The sequence below is a fragment of the Dromiciops gliroides genome, chromosome 4, assembly GCF_019393635.1.
Source record: "Dromiciops gliroides isolate mDroGli1 chromosome 4, mDroGli1.pri, whole genome shotgun sequence".
In the NCBI taxonomy this organism is placed as follows: Eukaryota; Metazoa; Chordata; class Mammalia; order Microbiotheria; family Microbiotheriidae; genus Dromiciops; species Dromiciops gliroides.
In genome coordinates this window covers 160,124,211-160,140,165 of record NC_057864.1, presented here as the reverse complement: position 1 = coordinate 160,140,165, position 15,955 = coordinate 160,124,211, and the positions used below count along the sequence as shown (strand labels likewise).

At 57.6% G+C, this 15,955-nt stretch overlaps 1 protein-coding gene across 1 annotated transcript; it reads left to right on the top strand.

Annotated features, from left to right (window-relative positions):
- The first annotated feature begins 723 nt into the window (after positions 1-723).
- On the top strand, positions 724-15,512 carry ZBTB7B (zinc finger and BTB domain containing 7B). Its single transcript, XM_043963519.1, is given in 4 exon segments — positions 724-947; positions 13,041-14,167; positions 14,739-14,985; positions 14,987-15,512. Coding segments are annotated over 3 exon segments (1,587 nt in total). The 5' UTR covers positions 724-947; positions 13,041-13,046; the 3' UTR covers positions 15,206-15,512.
- Positions 15,513-15,955: the final 443 nt, after the last annotated feature.

The window sequence follows — 15,955 nt, the reverse complement described above, 5'->3', positions numbered from 1 at the left end:
GGAGCCCTAGGGGGATGGGGGGGAGGGGCTGGTGCCCAGGCCGCAGCAGACAAGGTCCCCACCCCCCCCTTCTCCCTGTACCATTCCAGTCCAGAAACCCCGCCCCTCTCCCCAAGGGCCAAGTGTGGGGCGGGACTGAGAATTCGATTGATGTCCATTACAACCAATAGACGAGTTGGGCGGTGGAGCTAAGGGGCGGGGGCGGGGCATCCCCCTCGGGTTGGATGGGGGTAGAGGGTGGGGTTTGGGTTAAGGTGGACTGGGGGAGATAGCTGCAGGAGGAGGGAGAGGGGAAGAGGTACCGCGGCAGGTGAAGGGGAAAAAGAGGGAGAGAAGGAAAGAAGAGAAAAGAGGAGAGAGGGACAGAAGAAGGCAAAAGAGGAGGGGAGGGGAGACAAGGAGGGGGAAAAGGAGGGAAGGATAGTGCAGTGTCCTAAAGGGACAGGCTGGACTAAGGGGTTGAAGTTTATGTCCTTATTGGGCGGAGGGGGGGGCTGAGGGGGGGTGGTGGTGGAAAACCAGGAAGTGACAGAGGGTGTTGCTAGGGCTGGGGAGGGGACTGGGGGGGGGGTGCAGGAGGGGGGCGGGGGGAGGGAGGGAGGGATGGGGGGAAAGGAGGCTGGAGGACAGGTGAGACAGCAGGACAGGTGAGGCGGGCCCGGGGGGGTGGGGGCGGGGGGGTGGGGTGGGTGGGAGCCAGGTGGATGAGCGGCTCCCAGCAGCCAAGGGGGGGCGGGAGGCAGGAGGAGGCAGAGGGAGGCGGAGGAGGAGCCCCCCAGGAGCAAGCAGCCAGCGGACTGCCCGCGGCCTTCTGACCAATATTGGAGCAGAGCCCCGAGGCTCCAGCCCCCTACGTCCCCCCGAGCCCACAGGGCCTGGAGGGGGACAACCAGTTCCCTACACCCCGCAGCTCACAAACCTCTGCGGACAAACCCGACGGCAGAGAGGTGAGTACACCCCTTCTCCTTTCCTTCCCAGGGTCGGGGTTCCCCTTCTCAGTTCGAAACTGCTGCAGTGTCCTTCGGTCGCCCTGTAGAGGGGGGACCCCAACACGGACATACAACAGAAATAGGGATTCCCACCCCTCCGTTTCTCTCCAGCGCCTTTCGTCTTTGGAACTGGTTTGGGCTGGGAGGAAGGGTGCGAAGGAATCGCAACTCCCCCACCAGCTCTTAGCAAAGGGTCCCCGGTAACTTTCTGAATACTTCTTAGGGGCCCAGGTGGCTTTTTTTTTTCCCCTGAAATGAGTTGGAGTAATTCAGCGCTTAGCGCTCTACCGGTTTCTTCTTGGGGATGTTGGGGGACCCTCTACTGGGGCAGGGTTGAGGGAATGGAAACGCTGACTCTAACTAGGACATCGCCCCCCCCCCGCTCCGGCGCGGTGAGCTGGACCCCCGCCAGAAGTCCGGGGAGGGGGGTGCGCAGGAGGAGCCGGGGCTGGGGGGGAAAGTTACCGGCTGGACTATTCGGTTTCTAGATCTTCTAGGACAGCGCTCTTTCTCGCTTCTCTCCCTTTCTCTGCTCGCTGTGGCTCCAACCTCCCGCCTCCCCTCCTTCCCGGTATCACGTCCCTTCCCTTCCCGTTTTCACTCTCTCTCCACTCTTCTTGATAACGTCTCCCTCTTGGCTGCTCAGCCGCCCGCCACCTCACTACCGTACCCGCTCCGGACCCGCAGAACCCGCGATAGAGGGTGGGATGATTGAAGGGACTTTTCCCACTCATCTCCCCCACCCCCCAATTCCCTGGCGCTGGAACACCTGCCCCCACCCATGGGTGTGCGCGCGCGCGTATGGAGGGGGTCGCCACTGTGTCTGCTAAGTAAGATCACCCGCATGCAAGGGTAGATCTTGAAGGGGGGTTGTGGGGGTGTGTTTCGTGGAGTCTCCGGCTCTTTCCCTCTTCCCACCCGCTACCCCACCCCGAGTCAGAGAGCGCGACGTGTCCCGGCCCCAGAGCGAGGGGGGGCTCTGGAGTCGGGGGGGGGGCGGCGTGGGCAGTGGGTTGTGCCCGGACACGTGCCAGCTCCGGCGCCCCTGCCCGGCTGGTGTTTGGAGAGAGGGCGGGGTCCCTTGCTCCCCCAACCCCCCCTCTACGTATCAAAGGGCGGCTGAGACGTGGTGAGACCTCGGGGCGCCCTGGGGGGCGGGGAGCTTAGGTCCAGAGTAGGGGAGGGGCAGAGGCACTGGGGCTAGCTGACCCACAGGAAACGAGCGCTGCTGACCTAGTTTGGGACACCGGAAGTGGGTGCTCTGAGGAGAGGGGGAGACAGGGAGGCAGGCAGGCGGTCCTGGCTTCCGGGCCAGGTGGAGGGCTTTCCGGAATTAGCACTGTCCCCTTATGCCTCGGACCCTTCTGCTCTGCTGCTGGGAATGGGAATGAGTCAGCGCTGCCCCTCCCCCTACCTCCTCCCTTAGGGGAGTCAGGAATGGGGGGGGGGGGAAGACCCTGTAGGGCAGGGAGGGGTTAAACTAGGACAGGAACTCTTTGTTGGGGGGAGGAGTAGAGGGGAGTAAAGCCTGGAGGATTATGGGGCTGGCTCCTTCCCCCCCAACTGGTTTGGTCACCCCTATACCTGCCTGGCACTGCCAATGGGGGAATATGCATGAAGATATAATGAGGGAAGGTAGGCATGATTGTCAAGGTATTCCAGACTGGAGTATATTATTGAGTGTATAAGGTTAGGGGCTTATTTGTGACTGGGCTGAGGTGGTACTGTTCCTCTTGGTGGTAACTGGAGAGAGTGGAATGGGGGAAGCTCCCCCTGGAGCAGCTGATGAAACCTCCGAGAAATCTCTGCTACTGCCTCCTAGTCTGGCCCCAGGGACCCCAGACTCCCCCAGCGCCACCTGTGTGTTAGATGGTTACCGTGGGCACCATGCAGCCGTTGGGCACCCCTGGGCACTGCCCCCTCCCTTGGGCACCCCTGGGCACCGCCCTTCCCCTCCCGCTCTGGGGTTTCAGGAAGGGGTTAATACCATTAGGGAAGGGGGCTCTGGAAAAGAAAGAAAGCAGTGCCCACTAGATTTATATGCCAGAGAAAGAGAATACACTGAAAGCAAGCACCATCACATCTAGGCCCTAGTGAATTGGACTAGGAGTTGCCCCTTCCCCCTTGCCATGATGCCCCCTGGTACTCAAGGGCCCCCAGCTTCTCCTTGGCATGGTGCCTGCCCTGGGAGGGCGAGGCGGGCAGCGGGGGCTGGGCTAACAATGCACCATCGGGTCCTTTGTGTGCTTATACTTGGCACACTGGGGAAGAGTGGGGGAGGGGTGCCCCCCTGGTAGCAGGGGGGTGTGGGGCACCTTTGGGGTGGGGGACAGTGGAGATTTGGGGAGAGCTGAAAAGATAAAAGCAGGTGGGAAGGAAAGGAAGTAGGTCAGATAAGGGGGCTAGCCCCACTCCAATTCCAAGCCAGGCCAATGCACCACTAGTACCTCCTGGCTCCCAGATGGTATAAGACTTGCAAACAGGGAGCAGTATGTGGTTGAGAGTAGGAGGTCAGAGGTCACTGCCACAGAGAACTGCCCAGATGGAGGGAGGAGGGCTAGTGCTCCCCCTCCCCTCTGGTAGGCATAAGGCCCAGTTCCCCTGGCCCTCTGCCCCTGAGAGGCCTAAGGAGCAGGGAGCAAGAGTCAGAAGCCCCACCCAAGTGGGTAAGTAAGTGGGCATTTTGCCAGGTTACTGGGCCCAGGACTAAGGCCTCTACTTCTGCTGGGCCCAGCCTTCCAACAGGCTTCCAGGACAGTACCCACCTGGCATAGTCTTTCTCTAGATTCAAGACTACCTGAGCTCTACCAGGCTATAATAATGGAGTGAGGGGACCTGTGCCTAACTTGTACTGAGGCTGGGCAGAGGGGGCGGGGAAGAAAGGTAGGGATGGGCAGATGGATAAGACCCTGGTATGGGTGTGTCTGCACTGGCCTCTTCCCCCTCCTGGGTAAACTTGTGAGTAAACTTGACGTTTTGCCCGGACAGTTTGAAACTGCCTTACTACCCCACCCCCCTTAACCCCCCATCCCCACCCTACCCCACCACCTCTCAACAACACAAATGAAACCAGGAACCAAGACAGGCATGGGATGGGGGGAACACTTGCCACCCACCTTTCATGGGCTTTGGAGGGGCAGGAAAGGTTCCTCTCCCCCCCTCTCCCCCTCTATGTCAGGCAATTTGTCTCAGTGGGAATCTCACCTGTGGGTGAGAAACTTTTGGATATCAGAGGAGGGATGATCTCAAAACAGCTGTGTTACTTTGACAGATAGTTTATGGCCAAGTCATTACCCCAGTCTTGTTCCCCCGGACCTGTCTGCCTTTTATATGGGCAGACCCCTTGACACAAAGTGGACTCCATTGGGTGTTTCCCCAGGCTGTCCTGGAGAAACATACTCATCACCCCCTCCCCCACTCCCTATACCAACCCTCTTTCTATAAAATAGGTCGAGGGGGTAAAGAGGAGGTAGGACAAGGTTGCATCCTTCTACTGGCTTGACCTCTGGCATGAGGGGGATTATATCCACAGTGTGCCAGCATCCTTCTCTTATTGAGGGAAGAGTTGTTTTCTCCCTCTTGACCTCCAGCCTAAGGACTAACTCAAGAAAGCCATGTGGCCACAATTGACCATATAAGCTTGCCAACATCCCCAGTACCACTCCTTATGCCCCCCTACCACTAGCATCCTCAGAACTGAGTCAGGCTTCTGAACCCCACAGTTAACCAGGTTCAGAGGCCAGATCCAGAGGCAGGGCAGGATGGCTTAGAGATAAGAGAGTCTGCTAGGCCAGTCACACACTATGCATGACAACTGGCCTGGCTGCTGAAGTGGACAGTGCCAATGTGGAGCACCCCCAAGTCTCTGCAAAGCTTCTGAGTGGGGGCTCCCCGAGGCCTTTGTTCTAGGGGCCTCATGTCTCTGGCTTTAGTTTCCTTCCTGTTTCCCCTCCTACACCCCCACCCCACCCATATGCCCCTTTCAACAGACATCCTCTCCTCCTTCCTTCCTCCTCGCCTCCCCTCTGCTTGGGCTTGGGGGTAGGGGGCAACTTGGTCCCCACCCTATGGGCTCCTTGTCCATCCCTAGGATGGAGAACCTAGACTCCTTAGAAATCTTTGCCCATCTTTCACTCCTCCTAAATTCTGTACACCACCCTGCCCGCTACCTCAAAGAGGGGGGAGCACCTATATTGGCAAGAGTAGCTCAAGTGAACTACGACTCCCATGGTGCACTAGGGCACTTTGTGGAGCATACTGGGAGCTGTAGTCAGCCTGGAGTTGTAGGAGAAATAAGCTGGAAATTTTGGGAGTGGGGAAAAGATTGAGCTAGGTAGATCCACATCTTCTCCCCATTTGTCCCCCCTAGCCACCTCACACTCCTTTGGCCCTCTCCTCTGTGACTTCATGACACCCACAATTGGCATGAACCTGTTGCCAATGTCATTTATGCCCTCTGGGAAGAGAGATTCCACCCACCCTTCTCTTGTGGCCCCACCCTAGAGGTGCCCACGCCCTGCCCAGCTGCCCCCAGGAGAAATGAAATTGGGGGGCACCTTGTGAACCCCCTCACCTGCCCCAGGCTCTGCTCATTCCCTTTATGGGGATCAAAGGGCAGAGTGGTGCCCCACCCACCCCCTCCCAGGCACAGGGGCTCTAGGGAACCCAATGAGAATTGCAGGGACTTTGGTGTCCAAGCAGATGCCGAGGTGGTGGTGGGGGTGCCTGTAGCCTGGCATCTGGTGCCTGGGAACACACCCCCTCCCCCACCCTGGGAGAGTGGGGCCTCCAGTGTTCTGCTATAGATAACCGCCCATCACTGACTGCAGGTTCTCCATGACTGTGTTTATGGAGACCTGGAAATAAATGCTACCTCCAGATGGAGGGCTTCTAGGAACTAGGGGTCTCTGAGCTTGTCTCTCTATGGGACCTGGGGGTCCAAGGCTGTGCCAGGCTGACATGAAGGGTAATATAACCCTCCCCCACCCCCTACCCCAGAGTTGGCATGAGAATCCTGGGAGCAGGAGGATTGGTTGGGGGGGAGGGCAGTACTGCCAGCATCCTGGTGGGTAGGTGCCAACCGGGCAGGGAGCTGGTGAGGGGCAGCTGGCCAGGGGCATAGTGCCAACTGCCAGCAGGAGAGAAGGGGAGGGGGCATTTCAGACTGAGACTAAGCGTCTCCCCACCCTGTTCCCTTCCCAGGGCCCAGCAGAAACCAATTCAACCCAAGTGCCTAGTCATCTATGCTTGGATTGGGGGCAAGTCCCCAATATCAAAACCTCCCACCTCAAGGTACCTGGTCCCTGGAAGCTGGGAAAGGAGCCTATTTGTTCATGCCCCTACTTTATACTAAGACCAGAGTCCTGGGTGCCCCTCCTCAGGCCTGGGCAGGTCCCACCCAACCCAACTGGCCAGGATGGCAATAGTCTTGCGCAAGAGGTGGGGCCAGGCCCTTCCCAGCAGATGCCCCTTCCTAGCTCCTTCCTCTTTCAGTACCCGCTGCTCCCCTCCCCTTACCCCCAAAGAAGACACTATACCCCACATACCCCTGGCCTTTGGGGGTTGGTACAGTTGCTGCCCCCTGGCCTGGTTGGCAGGGGCAGGCGCCCAGGCCAGGAGCTGTGGTATGTGAGTGGGTTTGGGGTGAGGCTATAGGGAGGGCGGGGTGCTGCCCCGCCTGGCCCCCAAGGGCCTGAGCCTGTCACCAGGTGGGGAGGGTCTGGCCAGCTCCCATGGGGGTGGGGGACCCTACTCCCTAACAAGACTCCAGAGGGTCTGAGACCTGGGCATGGGAAACCTGAAGGCAGAAGGCTTTCTCCTCCTCCCCTCTTTTCACTTTCATTCCTTTTCTGGGCCTTCTCCAAGTCTCCCCGTCCTTTCTTTCCAAGACTTATCTGCCCTCCCCAGTCCCACCTCTTTCTGACTCTCCCAGTCCACCAAATACATTTTTTATTCTCTATCCCAGTGTCACAGTTCTTTGCTTACCCCCCAGCTCATATCCCTCTTGCCCCCTCACCTGCTTCCCCTTCCAGACTTGGGGAGAGAGAGGAAGGGAGGGAAGGAGGTGGTGGTGGTGATGGTGCCAAGGGCAGAGTTTTGCCAGATTCTTGGGTCCTTCTCCCACGGTGCTGGCCCTCCCAGTGGCCCCTCCCTCCAAGCCTGGGGGGGGGGGAGGGCCAGCACCCAGAGGGTTAAGGCTGCAGGGGGGAGGGGCTGGGCCAGGTCGTGGGCGGCTCCTTTGAAGAAAGGAGCTGGATTGGGGAACGGCCTGCCCCCCCATCCCGCCCCCAACCCGCCCATCAACCCCCCCCCAGCCCAGCCTCCCCCCTGCCTGCTCCCCCCAGGGGCCCAGGACGAGTTGCAGCCACCGCCCCTCAGCGTGCAGGTGAGTGGGGCCCCGCTCCCCAGGGACTAGGAGACTGAAGCCCTAGAAAGTCTTGGAAGAATTGGGGTCGACTGGCAAAGATTTGAAAACAGTGCAGGGGAGCCGAAGAGAATCCATTCCCCGGGGAGATGTGGTAAATGCAGGGACTGAGGGTCCTGGGATGACCGGGGAAGATTCGAGAGACTGAGGGGACCAGAGAAGCAGAAAGACAGCAGAGAAACTGACCCTCAGGGAGCTGAACTAGGAGGTTGCTGGGGTGGGAAGAGAGGGTTGGCAGGCCGACCAGACCAGGTAGTTGGACTCAGGGGACCAGGCTGGGGTGTCTTCTGGGCCGGGGCAGGGGGGGGGCTCAGGTTTCTGCCGGCAGCATGGCGGGTGTGGGGTTACCAGGCGGCTCGGTTACCCGCCCCACAGACGCCGAGCCTCAAGGGGTGGGGGGTGGGCAGCAGGGCAGACCCTGGCACCTTTGGGCACACTTGCCAAACCTTCATGGAGAGTGCTAGTTGGTATACCCTCTAGAGCTAGGCCATGACCCCTTGATCCTCGGGGTCTTCCTGGAGGGGTAACAGGCAGAGTGGGGCGCCCCCCGGGGAAGTCCGGTGGTTCCAGGGTTGGAAAATCTGACGGTCTAAGCATGTCCCCACCCCCCCCACACACACATCCGCTCTCACTGTTCCCCACCCCACCCCCTCTATCCTTTCTATTCCCTCCCTCTATCCCTTCCTTAATCCAAGAGGCCGACAGGAGGACTTTGGCTAATGGTGTTGCCTCCCATGACACTGCCAGGTCTGCAAGAAACTGGGCCCCAGCTTTGATTTTGTTTCTATGGCATGCTCCATTCATCTATTGCCTAGTCTACACTTGAGTGGAGAAACTGAGTGGGTCTGGGGGAGATAATGTAAAGGATTTGATGGAAAAGATGAGGACAGGTTTTAGCAAAGGCTTGAGGGAGGTGAGTGGACATTGGTAGTGGGTAGAAATGAGTAGAGAACAGGGATCATTCCAGAGAACAGAAGGGAGTGGAGAAGCCCAGGGGAAAAGTAAGAAAGATGATGTCGGGAAGGAGAGATATAGGTAATGGAAAGAGATAGAGTGGGCAGTGGGAACCTTCCTCCTTGCCCACCCCCCCAAGGGAGTTTAGAGCCTTGGACTTGGAGTGCTTACAGGGAAGCTAGAGGGTAAAGAGGTGTACCATGAAGGATGTTTGGGGGAAGTAGAGGGCTTCTTAACCCACTACCCCCCCCATCCCACCATCATCCTCTTCCCTCTCTCATATCTCCTTTTTATCTCCCCTGCTAGAAATCTAGGCAGCTGTGGGCTTGTGTCATGGAAAGAAAAAAGTGGGGCCACTAAGGTCTCTCCCTTCTTGGGTGCCCAGATCATTGGAATGAGGGACTTGGGGGGAGGTTGGCTTAACCCCAATAGCACCGGGAAGCAGGCAGCTCCTCTCACCTCCTTCCCCCTTCGTGGCTTGCGGTCTCTCCCCTCCCTGTCTTGGCCCCCAGGAAGTGTGAGTTCTGGGGGTGGTGAGGTTAGGAGGGGGGAAGGGGTGGGGGGAGGCAGGCAGAAGCTGGCTGGAGGGGCTATGGTTGGAGGGTACTCATCCTTTGTTATCTTGGGATAAAAGGGCCTTCTTGGGAGCCCAGTAGCCATGACAAGTAGAGTGGAAGATGGATTTTCCGTGGGATCCAGGTGCCGGTCCTCCATTTAAGAGTGGGCCAGAGAAGTCTAAGGGAGGCAACGGGCCTCTAGGTCTTTGGGGAAACTACTCTGGCTCTTTGGTTGCCCCCCCCCCAACCCCCACCACCTATCCCCTGGTCCAGCCACAGGCCAGAGCCTGTGCTTCGTGCAAACTAACTCCACAAAAACAGGAAGAAAACCTGAGGCTGGAGATGGGGTGGGGATGGGGGTGGGGGTTAGAGGGCGACAGAGGCATGGGGGAAGGGGAGCTGGACGTCTTCAGAGCTTTCAATCTCTCCATCTTTCTAGCTCTCACTGGGGGTCTTCACGCTTTTATTCCAAATCTGTGGGACCTTAGACACTTCTCTTGAAGAAATCAGACCAGACCTTGCTGTTATAACTAACTCTAGGTCCTAGATCTCAATCTGACAAGTTCCCCTGCCCCACTGGCAGCCCATGCCCAGTCTTCATCCTAACACAGGAATCTGACAATGTTGGGGGTGGGGGAAGAGTAAGGGAGGGGATGTATGCTTGTATCTTAGGCCAGTATCTATTTTCTCCCTCACCCCATAATCCTGTCTCCACCCCACTAAGCTGGTTCCCCTAATCCCAGGGGTGGGGGAGGTAGTGGTCAGCTTGCTTTACTCAACTGTCCAGCACAGGGCTTCCTAACGCTGCCCATCAGTCAGCACCGACTAGCATCATTCGTCCTACTATTCATGATAACCCTCAAGTCGACAGACTGAGTACTGCCTGGTGTTGGAACCTGGGGCAGGACACCAAACTTTATCCAAATTCAGGGCTAATGGCCTTTTGGCTCTAGTGAAATAGGCATACCTTAGTTAGTATCCACTGGCACCAAGGAGGATAGCTAGGTGATATTGGTCTCCCCCTCTTCGTCCCTTTATTGCATACCCTCCCCAACCAAGATGGGGCAGATTTGACTCAGGGCCCAGTTTCAAGAGAGCTGCCCACCTGCCCGGCCGGTCGAGCAGGCCTGACAGTGAGGGGAGCCTGGGGGGGTGGGGGTGGGGGGGGGTGGTTGGCAAGGGGGGAAGAGTGGGGCGGGGCCCCCAGCTTCCCGTCCCCCCCAAGGCAAACAGACCAAACAGACCTCGCCTGGTTCCCTGGCACCCCCAGCACAGCTGCCCTCCCCACCCCCCAACTACCACCACACCCGTCCATGCCCACGAGGTCTTAGCAAGAGGGGGCATGCCAGGCAGGGTGGGGATGGGGCCGCCCTCATGGGGCGTTGGGGGCTGGGTGCTCTGGGATGGAGAGGTGGGCAGGTTGCCCGAGGGGGAGTGGGCACACTGGCACCAACACCCTGCCCCAGGAGAAAGAAAGGTCTCCAATAGCCCTATATGCCTCTGAGACTGGGACCATGCCCCCTTAGCCTTGTTGGCACCAGCCTAGCTCCAGGTGCTACTCAGATTGGCATAGGTGCCAGGGTCCCGGGGGAAGCTCCCTAGGGAGGAAGGGTGGTCTGGGCTATATTCCTCGTGTTGTTCACACCTCATCTCATTTTGCCCCTCTTCCTCCTTTAACCCATATCCCCTTAGAATGGGCAGTGGTATGGCATTAAGGAGTTAAACACCCACCCTTGCCTGAGCCTGTGAGAGCTGCGTGGTGAACCAAGCTGCGCCCCGTGACCTGACAGTGGGGTCAGCCAATCAGCACCCCCGCCACACCAGGTTGCCAAGGAGATTGGCCCTGGGGTGGGAGAAGGAGGGAGGGCTCAGCAGAGGGAACTAGTTGGGGGGGGGGGGGACAGGAGAGAGGGAAGGACTGAAAGGGAGTGGAAAGAGCCTCGTGCCCGCCGGTGCCCCAGCTCATGGCCAATGGACAACCAGGACGGCCCCTCCCTCTTTTCCTCCCTCCTTCCCTTTCTTCCTCCTCCCACAGGAGTGTAAGCCTAGGGTCCTGGGCCACTGTTGCTGCCCACCTCAGGTTCTTTCTGCAAAACCCCAAGAACCTCTTACAAAGATTGGAGCAAGCCAGGAGAGGGCCTCCCTGGTGTTTCCCTCCTCCGGGCTAGCTTCTGAGTTGGGGAAGGTGGGGTGCCTTTGGTAGATACTAGGGTACAACCAGGACTCCCTTACCCCCCAGAAACACATGTGGGCAGCTGCTTGCTCAAGGCTTGGGGGCGGGGGAGCCAGCCGTACTGGGGCTTTGCAATCAGGGAGGTGCACAGGAGAGTCGGCACATAGACACAATGCTGCTCTTGTATCTTAATGAGGAAACTTGGGGCCCCGCCTTATTTTCCCCCCTCCCCCAAATAACCAAGTCCCCATCGCTGGCCAGGGCTGGGCCGCTGCTTCGGGAGTGGCAGAGGTAACAGAGACATAAAATGTGGAGTTGGTTGGAAGGGACCTTGGCCACCATTGGCTTCAAGGCCTTTGTTCGGCACACAAGGGGAACTGACGTGCCTAAGGTCACACTAGGAGTTGGTAGCAAGACTGGGACTCATATCCAAGTCTCCTTCGTCTCGGCCCTTTTGGGGAGGGGATCTGAGGCTGCATCCATACCCCACACTCTGAGTGGGGAGATCTTTCCATAGCAAGGTCAGGGGGTCCCCCTTCTCCATTGGAGAGGCAGCAAACAGAACGGAGAGAGGAAGGAATTCGGAGTCAGACAGCAGGGGTTCCAGTGTGTGCTCTGCTGTGTGACTCTAGGCAAGTCACCTTGTTCCTCTGGGCCCGGGTTTCAAAATGGGGATAGTAACCCTTATGCAACCTGTATTACCCGGTTACTGTGGGGAAAGCGCCCTGGAAACTGTAAATATCTGTATAACACAAGATCTAGCCAACCTTTCTACCTGACTGGCTAGAAGCCTGAATCCCAGAGACAAAAGACTCTCCCTAGCCTTCCTTGCCACCAAATGCCACCGCCTCCTTTCTGTGGGCTCTCCTCAATGCCAGGGTGGAAAAGGCATCGAGGGTGACCAGCTAACCCTCGCCACACCTATTGTAGTCTAAAAGGGCAAGAGGATCAGATTGGAGCATCCTGTGGCCACTGCCTGGGAATGGGGGAGGGGGAAATGGAATCTGTGAGGAGGGGGCAGGAACGAGGAGCCTAGCCTATTGTCAGTGGGGGAGGGGTCGGGCAAGATGCTTATCTTCTGAGCAGGAAGCACCAGAGACACCCCAGCGCCCTTGGTGGCTGTTCCCCGGGCCCCATTGTTGGAGGGGGGGAGAGGATGTAGGGGGCCCCTGGGAGCTGCACATTTCCCGTCCACTAGCTAGGGAGGGGCGCTCCACATGGGGAGAAGCCGGTTGAGGGAGAAAAATTCAGGTTAAAAGACATTAGATTTGCGGTTCCCTTTAAGAACTTTCTTCTGTGTCCATCATCTATCTTATCTGAGCTGCACAAATCTGTGGGAGAGGCAGGGTAGGCAGCATGAAGGCATTTTCCCCTTTGCACAGATGGAGGAATTGAGGCTCGGGAGAGCAGAGATCCCACCACTCTATGAGAATATCTGAGTTTGAAAGAGCTTAGAGATCACTTAGAAGTGCAGCAGTGGATCAAGTACTGGGCTCTGAATAAGAGGACCGGGTTCAAATTTACAACTCTGCTTCTTATTACCTATGTGCCTTTGGACAGGTCCCCAAACCGGGTTCTACTCTGTAAAATGAGAGGGTTGGACTATTAACTTCACGTCCATTTCAGGCTCTAAATCTATGATCTCATGATGCCTCTAATTCGATGGTTATGATTCCTCCACTCATAGATGAGGAAACAGGTTTGGTGACTTGTCCAAGGTCACACTGTAAATTAGTGGCAGAGCTGGGGTTAGATTCCAGGTATTCTCTTTGTCCACTGGGATTCTCAAACCCATAGTTTCTCAAAGGCAGAGGGAATGCAGCTGATGAGGCTGGGGGCGTTAAAGATTTGGTTTGATTGAAGAAACTCACCTGCTCTTTCTCCCTCAAAACCCCAAGCTCCCTCTCCTAACCTTGGCCCATGTCTTTCCATCCTCCCTGCAGGTGAGGATGGGGAGCCCTGAAGATGATCTCATTGGGATTCCTTTCCCGGATCACAGCAGTGAGCTTCTCAGCTGTCTGAATGAGCAGCGCCAACTGGGCCAGCTGTGTGATCTCACCATCCGAACCCAAGGCCTAGAATACCGAACCCACCGGGCAGTGCTGGCTGCTTGCAGCCACTACTTTAAGAAACTCTTCACAGAGGGAGGCGGAGGCACAGGTGCCAGCGGCGGAATGGCTGCCTCCCCCGGTGCTGGCGTCTGTGAACTGGACTTTGTGGGCCCTGAAGCACTAGGAGCCCTGCTAGAGTTTGCCTACACAGCTACCCTCACCACCAGCAGCGCCAACATGCCTGCTGTCCTCCAGGCAGCCAGACTGCTGGAGATCCCCTGTGTCATTGCTGCCTGTGTTGAAATCCTGCAGGGGAGTGGGCTGGAGGCCCCTGGTCCCGATGAAGATGACTGTGAGAGAGCCCGCCAGTACTTGGAGGCCTTTGCAACTGTGGGCACTCGGGTACCCAATGGCGATGACAGTCCCCTACCAGCCCCTCTTCCACCACCCCCACCCCCAACACGGCCTGTTCCCCGACGAAGCCGAAAGCCCCGAAAAGCATTTTTGCAGACAAAGAGGCCTCAAACCAACAATCTGGTGTCTGATGTGGCTGCCATTCCCTCCCACCCCTTTGCCTACCCAGATGAGGAAGAGGCAGCAAGTGGCATCAGGCTAGGGGATGGCTATAGCCCCCCTGGTGGGGCCAGGTCACCCCCTGAGGGGCACCTGGGCTATGAAGGATATGAGGGGGAGGAAGAAGAGGAAGATCTAGTGTACCCACCAACCTATGGGCTGGCTCAGAGTGGGGCAGCCCCCCTGTCTCCTGAAGAGTTGGGCTCTGATGAAGATGCCATTGACCCCGACCTGATGGCCTATCTGAGCTCCCTGAACCACGAAGCCCTCACACCAGGGATAGATGGCCAGGACAAGCTGGTACGCAAGCGGCGTTCCCAGATGCCCCAAGAATGTCCCGTTTGCCACAAGATCATTCATGGGGCAGGCAAACTACCCCGACACATGCGCACCCACACCGGTGAGAAGCCTTTTGCCTGCGAGGTCTGTGGCGTCAGGTTCACCAGGTGAGAGGGCACCCAGCTTTTCCAGGGGACAGTGGGCCAGAGACTAAAGGAGAGTGCCCCACCTACCAAGGACCCAGGAAGGGGAGGACTACTCAGCCAAGGGTTGGGCTGGGAGCCAAGGCAAGACTGTATAGGAATGCAGTGGGGGGCACCTAGGTGGCGCAGTGGATAGAGCAACGGCCCTGGAGTCAGGAGTACCTGAGTTTAAATCCGGCCTCAGACACTTAACACTAGCTGTGTGACCCTGCGCAAGTCACTTAACCCCAATTGCCTCACTAAAAAAAAAAGGAATGCAGTGGGAAGTGGAGGTGGGGAGAGCAAGGGGGTGAAAAGCTCACAACCAGAAGCAGGCATGAGGGACATAGGACATGTGGGCAATGGATTTTGGTGAATAAGAGAAGTACAGGCAGAGGAAGAACAGGACCTCAGGAAAGAGCCACAGGGATGGGGATGAGGAAGAAAGGGAGAAGGGAGATACTTACAGAGATCAGGCCTATGCAAAGGTCACAAGGACTTCTCCAGGCCTCATTCCTACCTGCAGGTCCTTACCCTGCCTTTTCTACCCCCCCAGAAATGACAAGCTGAAGATCCACATGAGGAAGCACACTGGTGAGCGGCCATACTCATGCCCACACTGCCCGGCGCGCTTCCTCCACAGCTATGACCTCAAGAACCACATGCACCTGCACACAGGCGATCGGCCCTTTGAATGCCACCTGTGCCACAAGGCATTCGCCAAGGAGGACCACCTGCAGCGCCACCTGAAGGGCCAGAACTGCCTGGAGGTCCGGACGCGCCGGCGAAGAAAAGATGATGCCCCCCCCTCACTTCCCCCCACCTCAGGCGCCCACCCCAACTGGCCCTGGCCTTGACCTTTCCAACGGGCACCTGGATGACTTCCGCCTCTCTCTGGCCCGGTTCTGGGAGCAGCCAGCCAGGGCTGGGCCTCCTCCTCCCCCACCAGGGCCTCCTGAAGAAGATGAGGAGGAGGGGGCACCAACCACACCCCAGGCTGAGGGTGCCATGGAATCCTCTTAAATGGGAAAAGGAGCTGGACTAGGGTGGAGTCACAGGGTGGGCGCCAATGCCAAGGAATAGGAGGGGTGTGGAACACAGACTGTACTGTGGGTCAGGGGAACTTTGCCTTCATGGTACTGGACTCACTCCTCCCTGTACCTTCCTTGGCAGCTCTGGGCTAGTCCCACATACAGGGAAAAGTTTGGGCTCTCCCCCAGACTGGGGCAGACTCCCTCCCACCAAGGGGTGAGAACTCTCTCTCTATATATATATGTGTATATATACATAGATAATATTTTGTATATATATAAATATATATACATACACACACAGCTCTATTGTAAAGGTGGGGTTCCCCCCTCCCCAAACCCTGGGTCTTCTTCCTAGGGATCTAGAAGCAATAATATATTTCTGATTTGTAGGGGGCGTTCCCTTTTCGGCTATGCGGGTTTTTAGAGGGTGAGGGGTATGGGACCAAATCCCTGCCCCACCCACCCTAGGGGTAGGGCTGTGTGTATGGGTAGGGGAAGCTGCCCCTCCTTTCCCGACCCCTCCTTCCTGGTTTCTGTTCCCCTTTTCCTGGCAGTGGATTGTGCAAAGGTGTGTGTGTGTGGGGGGTGAATCGCGGTAAGGAATAGATTATGGAAGCGGGGGAGTTGAGTGGGAGATTGCAGGGAAGGAAGGACTGGGGGTGGGGGGCACGAGTGGAAAACTGGGGCAGAAGGGAAGGCGGCTCCCCCACTGTCCCTCCGCCCAGTTCCCAGAGCTGAG